The sequence below is a fragment of the Trematomus bernacchii genome, unplaced genomic scaffold (genome assembly GCF_902827165.1).
Source record: "Trematomus bernacchii unplaced genomic scaffold, fTreBer1.1, whole genome shotgun sequence".
NCBI classification, from domain to species: domain Eukaryota; kingdom Metazoa; phylum Chordata; class Actinopteri; order Perciformes; family Nototheniidae; genus Trematomus; species Trematomus bernacchii.
The window spans coordinates 8,344,659-8,354,357 of NW_022987714.1; the positions used below are offsets into that span (position 1 = coordinate 8,344,659).

At 37.5% G+C, this 9,699-nt stretch overlaps 1 protein-coding gene across 1 annotated transcript; it reads left to right on the plus strand.

The window, feature by feature from the left end:
* Nucleotides 1-229: 229 nt before the first annotated feature.
* On the plus strand, nt 230-8,736 carry ehf (ets homologous factor). Its single transcript, XM_034141673.1, has 9 exons — nt 230-447; nt 3,098-3,212; nt 3,689-3,946; nt 5,083-5,127; nt 5,243-5,287; nt 5,385-5,447; nt 5,567-5,605; nt 5,716-5,911; nt 7,986-8,736. Exons 2-9 carry the CDS (start codon nt 3,137-3,139, stop codon nt 8,083-8,085), a joined length of 822 nt encoding a protein of 273 aa, XP_033997564.1. The 5' UTR covers nt 230-447; nt 3,098-3,136; the 3' UTR covers nt 8,086-8,736.
* The last annotated feature ends 963 nt before the right edge of the window (nt 8,737-9,699 follow it).

Consider the following 9,699-nt stretch of genomic DNA (forward strand, 5'->3'; position numbering starts at 1 on the left):
TTGTGTGTGTTTGGATCCATGCCTGTTTACTGTATGCGTCTCCTCAGGAGTGTGTGCTTTTCTGCTTTAGTGAGTGTGTGTACAGTATGTGTGTGTGAGAGCAAGTGCAAGGAAACAGTGCCAATGGGGAAAATAAAAGTCACACCAGGTGTGTGTGTGGGTGTGAATTATGCAAATGCCTGGTATGAGCAAGGACAGGTAGCCAATTGGTGAGGGATAAGGAAGTTAGGAGGATAAAAAACCTTTTGTGGTGGGGCAGCACCTACTGTAGTGTGTCTGCATGCTTTCATTTGTTAATTCAAAACATTTGTGAAGCACAAGGACTCACTTCGTCTTACTCCTAACACTAGTCCTCGATAGTATTGGAATCTTCAGAAATCAATTATATTCAGCGGTGTTGAGAGAGGATCTACCTCAGGCCTGATTTTACCCCATTCTACTTCTCTGGTAAGCTGCCATACTAGTGCTGGGCAACCAGCAGAGCTTTTCAAAATGACTGAACACAGTATGATCAAACTGAAGGCTAGTCTAATAGGCTCAGTGTGTATTAATGCCATGTAATTTGATACTATTGTGGGAAGTTATAATGATCATTTTTTCTTTCATTCATCTGTTATTTTTAGGATGTACAGGTGTGGAAATACTGGAAAAATATGGGGGAAAATCGCAATTTATTTTGTTAAAAAAATAGCATTGCCAAACTCTTTTATATTTTTTTCCCAACGGGGTTTAAACCTCCAGCTTTATCACATGTATGTTGTGTTAAACCAAGATGGTTTGACCAGTTGAATTGTCTGTAATCACATTGGATGTTTTTTAAATAGAAACCTAAATATTGAAACGAAACTGAACCAAATATACTGTCTCAAATATGTTCTGTGTAATGCTATGCAAAATCATGCATTGACTTTAATATATTCCCCTGTCATTTTTCAGCAAACTTTCACAATTTCAACACTAAACTTCCTCACTCTGTTTAAGAAGTTGGGGTCATAGAAAGGTTGCATACTCAATGCCATTGCATCAAGTTTTAACTATAATTTAGATATACTGTAAAAGCCATATTTACAGTTGTTAGCTACAATAAAAAATAGTGCAAAATTCGGAAAAGTTCAACAGAAAATGTACCAATCTAATCAGGTAAAATGCTAAGGCTACAATTACTGAAATAAAACGTACAGTAACGGACTGCATTGTGCTTGTGTGAACTCTAGCTTGCTTACCTCCTCACCTCATAACCATTGCATATGAGTATTTTTTTAACTAACGGTTAATATGTCTCTTTTTTAAGTAGTGTTACATATAATCCTTGCTGATTTCTCGATACCAGTTTTTACAATGGTAAGGATTAAGACACAGAGGACTGTCAACTGAGTCAAATGATCTACATTGGCATTATGACATGTGGTAACTATCTACTGGAGAAACCTAATCAGGAATCTTGATTTTAAGATGTTATAAAATGGATTTACCAGATCTTTAAAATGTTGAATGTGTCTCTATGTCTGGTAGCACTTTATGTGCAATCCACCAACACCTCACCGGTTGCCGGGAAGATCTTGGTCACAACTTTATGGCAGGTCATAAACAAACTTAAGACAAGCCCTGTCATAAAGTTGTGACCAAGATCTTCCCGGCAACCGGTGAGGTGTTGGTGGATTGCCCATCGTGATAACCTTTGATAGCTTTTTGCCAACTCGTTGACATTCCTCATCTTAGAAAGATTATTAATGCACAGTTGAAAACAATTAAAGTTCACTTCGGGAGCTTTTTTTAAATGTTGGAAAATGTTACCAATAAGGATTGTCAACTGTGTTAACAACACTGTAGGCTAATGAAGAAAGTGAAACAGTTCCCTATTACGGCAACAATATTGAAAACTAAACTAATCAGTAACAGTAAGGGTGTTATATTACAACATTTCAAAATCCATTACCATAGAACAGAGTAACATAAAACCAAATATATTGGCAGTGAACAGTGTCTGTCATGACTCAGCTATTGTACATCGTCAACCCTTCTTGCTGGACTAAACAGTGGAGCTGCTGAAATTCAGAGCGTTATTTACATGGGATGCAAATATACTTGTGGTTAGGTCTGAAACATGCCTTTTATTTACCGATATGTATGTCTACAGCACAAACGGCAAATGTAATGCATGAGGGGTCTGTGTAACACGTTCGCTACAAAACACTAACTCAACTGACAAAGTGGCAATATGTAAAATCAGTGTACAAAATAAATAAAACCACAAACAGTAGCAGCATGTAAGTTTATGTTTATTAAGCCTTTTTGAGCCTTTACTGAAGGCACTACAATCAGTCTAAAACCAATGTGATTACAGAAATGGCAAACAGATTAAATTGAAGTTTTTTCCCCAGCAAATAGGACTCCCTTAAAACATAAATCTTAACTGACCCATTCATATGTATTTTTTCTGTAAATCCACTGGACAGTTTACAAAACCCATAAACTGTGCTGATATAGATTTCCATTGTGAAATTAGTGTTAGTGCAATTGAATGGCTTAAGCATGGCTGGATACAAACATGAAACATTATTATTCAACTTATTTGAACAATTGGAACATCCTGGCTGATTTGATCATGCTTTTTAATCACTGCATTGACCAACACATTGCATTTCCTGTAGCTGCTTCTTCACAATTAAAGACCCCCAATGTTTTTGTTTCGTTTAATGTGAAGCAGCATCTTTAAGGGATTTCGGTTTGCATTTGCTCTGACACAAAGCAAAGAGAGCATAAAGTAAACAATGGCGCAGAAATCAATGAGATAAGGTTTTATTGTATTACATGCCTTCACCCTTTTCCTGTGAATCCTTCTTGCTTAGTCTGAATCCAGCTTGGGTTGGTGGGACATTATAAATCTAAACTTGTGTTTCAATATATATAACTTTAATGAACATAGACATTTATTTGAATAGACTAACTGAGCATTATTATATTTGATATATTACTTTTATGAATATTTTAAGTGATATCACAACATAATATTTGAACCATATTTGTTTGATGTGTTGTCGATTATAGTTACATTTTTAATTGATCCATATACTAAATGACTCCTCTCCTTCCTCAGCCCCTGGGCCATGGTACATCAGAGTATAGCAGCTACAACATGAGTGTAACTTCATCCACCACCCTTGAGAGCCAGCTGACCACCACCTGGGGCCCTAACAACTCCTACCCTGATGGTGAGGCTTATGACCAACTCTAATTAAGCCTACTATATTTCCTGGAATAAAGTATGCACTCCTCACTGACGTAAATCACTTAATTATTTTGTCTGAATACAACCATAAAATGCTTTGAGAATATATGCTAATTTGTTCTGCTGAAAATACTATGATTGCTCTGAGTTCAACAATTCAGTTCTCTCGCTGGATATAAAATTGCAAAGCAAATTGAGAAGCATTCAACAATTAGCCACTAATGTATTGCTCACCTGATGAGCTCTAATCTATGAAACACATGACGCATATTAGAGATTCCTGACTGAGAAGTACTGAAGGTCAACAGCTCTTCCAGTAAACTGCTCTGTGGGTTAATTATTAGCAAATACCTTCAGGAGGGGAATTCATGTTTAGCATTTGTATTTGCATCAAAACAAAAGGAATTCACTGATGGAGACATACACGTTTTTTTCCAATGTGTTCATGTCTGTCTCCAGTTCCTTTGGTGATGTCTGGTTATACAAGTCGCCTGTGGACTCGTGACAATCAGCCTCAGTTCTGGAATAAATACCAGGTGTGGGAGTGGCTGCAGCAGGTCATGGACATGAACCAGATCGATGCCTCCAGCATTCCCTTCCAAAACTTTGATATGGACGGCAATCAACTGTGCAGCCTGAGCTACCAGGACTTCCTCCGCGCTGCCGGCTGCGTGGGACCCATTCTCTTCCACAGCATCACAGATCTCAAGTGGAGCGGTGCGTCTGAGAGTCTGATAAGGGGGCTAAAGGGGGGGGGAAGGAAGATGATTAGTCCCAATAAAAGAGAAGCCGGGTGATTCAAGTTGGGTCTTGCTGAGTAGGGATCACAGACCCGGTCAGAGGTGGCACTGTGTGGCGCTGTAGAGGGGGCGAAAGACTGCTTATAGCGAGGGAGATGATGGATTTGTTGTTTTCTCTCACTAGCAGGTCTCCTAGCAAAGCACAGAGGGGGTTTAAAGCTGAGAAACAAGCTGGCTGTTCCACAGTTTTTTTTTATTAGAGTTGAAAGCTTATTGTAAGTCGAGCTCAGAGGCTTAAGGTTTCTTCATTGGGCTTTTAACTAACTATAGAAATGTGTCAAATGTAGTTTTGAGGAAATTCAAGCAATACAATTATTCTTGTGTAACAATATATGTTAATGACATCAGAACAGCATTGTTTATCTAATGTCTAAAGGAATTTATAAATAGCAGTCATGGCAGGGGACCAAGCACAACAGGTTTAACCTCAAGGTGAGAGAGACATTCAATGCGAACCAAGCTAGAGCACAAAGCTGCTATTGTTGATACAAGCTGGGAAAAAACAGCTCAGTTTCTTCAGACAAAGTGTTACATGTTAACGCATTAAAGATCCTTGTCCATCTGTTTGTCATACCAGTATATCATTACCACAAAAAACTAGGCTGACGTAAAGGGTAACACTATGGGAATGTGAGTGTTAAGGGCTATCAACATTTTGATTACATGTATCACACGCCGTCCTGTTAAAGAATGTGTGTTGTTACTCCTCTACCTTCTTTTTATCCCGGATTTCTATTGAACCACCTTTCAATCATTTAAAGGACTGCTTTATATAAATAGATAAGCTTTAATTTCACTGATAAAACCAAACCATCCTGTGTTTGGGCTTTAAGAGTAAAACTATCTAGATATACCATACAGCTACTCAATAGATTTCAACTGAATTTGCTGAAGTTTAATGACTTTCTCTACATCGCCCTAAAAAGGCATTTGGGACTGTTTGATAGCTCGACATGAAGGAGGAAGTTAAAATCCAATCTATACACAATTGGAATTCCCCAATTTCAGTTAAAAATAAATCACTTCCTTATTCTTTCTTGTCCCAATATACAGGGCAGTACCATGTGGACCTGGGACAACTGGAACTTAAACCAGAATGTAAGACTCTCAAACAAGTTGTTAGTCAGTAAAGACAATAAATGTCAACAGATGTTTGTTTGAATCCAACTAATCCATCTGTCATTCTCTGCGCCTTTTCTTTCCCTCCTTATAGTAGACTTCTCCTGTCCATTTCCAGATGTCAGCTATCCACCTGGAGGTACTTTACATTTGTTGGTCTGCTTTATTCTTTTTTCTAATCTTCATGTCCCAGATACAATTTTTGACTTTGATTCTTCTTGCCTCTATTATTTTAGAAATCTACGATCCTTTGACTCATCCCCTCGCCCCTGTGGCCTCCCCCACCCCGTCCAGCCCTGGTGAGGAATCTAAAATAAGTTCAATACAACATGCCTTTAAATGTAACAGCAATACAATTTGGACAAATACAAATAAATAAATGAATAAATGAGAGAATTATTGTATTTGTTTTTCTCAGATATCAAAAGGTCTTTCAGTCGTCAGGTCAAGAAACACAGTAAGTAATATCAGAATGTTTGTACATTTTATTATCCTCTCTTTGTCCCAATAGCGTAAATATTATAAAATGTTCATTCGTACCATTCAACCTACTTCCTGTCCCCACAGATCCAAGGGGGACCCATTTGTGGGAGTTCATCAGGGACATTCTGCTGAACCCGGAGCGAAACCCCGGGCTGATCAAGTGGGAGGATCGGACAGAGGGGGTTTTCCGCTTCCTTAAGTCAGAGGCAGTGGCACAGTTATGGGGCAAGAAGAAGAATAACAGCAGCATGACCTACGAGAAACTAAGCCGGGCGATGAGGTACATCAGCAGCTATCATAAAACGCATGCACAGAAATATAAAACCAGACATTGGTTATCAATCATTCGAGGAAAAAAGGCTGCAGATACAGATGTGATATCTCCCAAACGTTTTCATTTGAGTTGAGATCTGATTACTGAGACATGCTTGACATTTAGCTTTCATTGATTTTAATGCACTGTATTCAGTAGAGACTGTGGCCTATACATGTTATCATGTAGGTTATACTTTTGCTTTTCTTCAAGTTACTTTTCCCTCTGAGGGAGTCAAACTTGCCTGCAGAAATAAAGTTCTTTCACTTTAATACAGTAAACATCCCACATGCACATAGAGGTTTTTTTTGTTTGGCAGAGCTTGTGTGATCTGTGATGAGGAAGACATTTCACACTGCATTGTTCCTAATCCAATTGATTTAAGCAGCTTATAATGCACTTGCCACTGAAACGGTTACCACTAAATTGACTTTGAAATAACTTTAGATGCTTAAGGGTGACATGAGCAAGAGTTACCCATCTAAAACCAGCAAACTCAACTCTTTAAAGCACATTCTTCCCATTACTGATTACCTACAGTGTTTTCTTTTCACTTTTCTCCCAAATGAACTGAGATGGCCTTCTCCTCAGAAAAGCTATCCGGCTCCACAGCTTTATATTCAAATGAGCTAATCTAATGAGCTTAATTTCATTGTCGTGCAAACCACTGGGAACTACAAAATGTGCCCGCAGGTAATGTCAGTGTGACCACCAAAGCTGATTTTCTATTTACTGTGGTGCAGCAGAAGGATTTGCAGCTTGAAGGCATCACCAAAAAGATTGGTACTATGGATAACAAAAGCAAAGGGATAACATCCAAACTAACTTAGTTTCCTTTCATTTAAATTTCCTGTGACTGAACTTGGAGGAAATTTCTAAATCAATTTGGCTATATCTGAAAATGTTACAACATTTAATGAAAAGGAATCGTATTTTAACCAGGAGTAATCGATAGCTCTGATTAATACATTTCATTTCATATTCAAAGAAAATTGTTGAAGTAATCGGAGAACCTCAAAATGCTTGTTAAAAAAAAAACGTATAATCATAATTCAGAAAGCTGATACTGAATCGAGGGAAGGACAAACTATGCATGTTTCTATTGTGAAAGGCAAAGATCATTTGATGACAAAAGTGAAAGGGAAGGCTGACAAAACCATACTTTTGTTACGCTCCACAAATCAAAAAAAATAATGACAAACCAAAACTCTCTAACTCTGGCTGCCTGTCTGTGGCTTTCAATCATTTTGTTCATACTGACATTATTAGACATTAATAAAGGACATTCATCTTTAAAAATGGGTCTGTTGAAAGTATAATTAAAACAAATACTTGCTTGCTGTCATTTTAAGTGATCATTAATCAAACAGGATGAAATTGGGGGACTATCTCATTTTTTGCTGTGAATTTGGTGTGCTTGTTTCACCACCACACGGTACGTAGGATTGACTCATAATTCAAAGATCATAAGAGCATTAAAGGCTTTATGCACAGGAGCTGCAGCATTGTTGTTGGCAAGCCTCAAGTCCCTGGCTTATCCAATATACTTTAGACCTGAAATAAATAAGGAAGTAACATAGAATTGTGCAAGTTACACAATTGTGCAAGGTCAGGTGGTGTTCAGGTTTGTTGTAAGTAAAAACACAGAGCGACTGCACGCCTAATTCATGTGTTTCCTTTCCTAACTCAATGGCACTGTGTAAGAAGTTATATGAGGCTTTTGATACATAGAAAGTACTTGTCATTATAAATGATTCATCTGTGCATTCATTATCAAAAACTAATTTATATCACCAAAGTGATCCTTTAAATATGAATATACTTCCGTCCATACTTCACTATACAATATGCTGTAATTGATGTTATTGAGATGTATTAGACGTACGAGAGAATAACCACAAGTAATTCAATGACTACTGGATTACTTTCCAAATTATACACTGCATTTTTGTGTTTCTCTATCATTTCAAAGACGTTTTAGATGATTGTAATGAACTGATTCTTAATCCGGCTGAAAGTGTTCGTCTGTTCTCTGTTACAGATATTACTACAAAAGAGAAATCCTGGAGCGAGTAGACGGTCGCAGACTGGTTTACAAGTTTGGAAGGAATGCAAGAGGATGGAGGGAGTCAGACAAGTGACAATTTGTTTTATTTATGTTTTCTTTATATGCAAATTATGTTTTTGATTGTAGTTTTGATGTACCGTGTTTGAAAAAGATGTTTGAACTGTTTACACATTGTTGATAATTATATGTTTGCCTTATTATTTGTCTTTCTTTACATACATCCCTGTGTTGTGACACTGAACTGAGATCTTTTTTACTGTGCCTTATTAAAGTTGTTTATTGAACCAGCATGACAGCAGCCAAACCTTTTTTACGCTCGTGTGTTTACATCTCACTAATGAAAAGGATATCCCAAACTGCCAACATGAAACATTGTGAATTCTTGTTCAGATATTACAGGTCCCAAAGGAGCAAATGTTGATAGCATTCAAAACACACATGGCAAACCGATGTATGTTTTGACACTCATACTGTGAAGTGTCCTTTGAGAAGGATGCTTGATCATCATAAAAAAAAATATATATAATTATAATACATCAACCTTCCATGAGTGCAATACAGCTATGAAGTACACAACGCATAAACAAGTGATACATATTTACATCAACATAATAGAATGGTTTGTTTATTTGGTTTGTTCCATGATATTTTGCATTCACTGAGCTGTGAAGAAAGTGTGTAAATGTTTGCTTATGTTTGATACAAATAAAGCGTGTTGTTTTTACTTTAATGTCCTTTTTCAGGATTGCATGTCTACAATATTTGTGGCATTGTTTTCAACAAGATGAGTACAATTCCTGTACTTTAAATTGTTACTCGTCAAATAAATGTTATTCTGATCAAACACATTAATCAGCATTAAGAATTCAATTGAAGATATTTTTCTTCAGTAAAAAAATAGATCCGCTGTGTGGCTTACAACAACAAAAAACGCCTTGTTCACCGTGAATCTGTTTCACGATTAACTTTGAAAATCATGCTCTCAGAGATGGTGCATCGCTTCTATAATATCATGACAGTTCATTGTTCGCCAAGGCGTGCCACAGCTGCCACACTGGTTCCTGCAGGCAGCAGACAGGCCAACAAGATAAAAGTGGTGCCAATACAAGGCTCCATTCTTCAGCCAATCAGGCAAATGTGGTCTAATCTTCGCTCTGATTTATCTGGCTTTAGTATGGCTTCTTTGCATAGCAGGGTGGCATTGATTGACACCATGTTCCATGATTGTCTTTCCTGATGGCCTAAAAGAATGTGCGTTCTGCACCAACTTTCAGTTTTGTCACTTTGCTCCCACACATTGTTGGCACTTACCAACACGGATGTAATGTGAGGAAATAACGCCTCATGCCATTTTCAAGAAGTAGTCATCAATCTTCCAGTGTCATGGCTGATGGCATTTCTGATTGGCAAACAGCAGGAAACAGTCTTTGGTTAAAGGAGTTTTATATGTGTGGTTACAATTGACGATCGAATTAAAGAAAGAAGATTGCAACTGAGAGATGATATAAACAGGGACTGCTCCTGGTTTGATTTTTATAATCACTGCTGATTGCCATATTGTTATATTACTTTACATGAGACAAGCGACAATGCTTTTCAAATTGAAGTGCATCTCCATCATATTCCATTGTTTTGATTCTGTGTTGCCACAATAAAGCCCACTTCACATCTTCTCTAGAGCAGCACT

Excerpts from the sequence above, each read along its gene's own strand:
- ehf (XM_034141673.1), top strand. The coding sequence starts at position 3,137 with ATGAGTGTAACTTCATCCACCACCCTTGAGAGCCAGCTGACCACCACC. Across the intron at positions 3,947-5,082 it reads CACAGATCTCAAGTGGAGCG|GGCAGTACCATGTGGACCTG; the intron begins GTGCGTCTGAGA and ends CCCAATATACAG. Across the intron at positions 5,606-5,715 it reads TCGTCAGGTCAAGAAACACA|ATCCAAGGGGGACCCATTTG; the intron begins GTAAGTAATATC and ends CTGTCCCCACAG.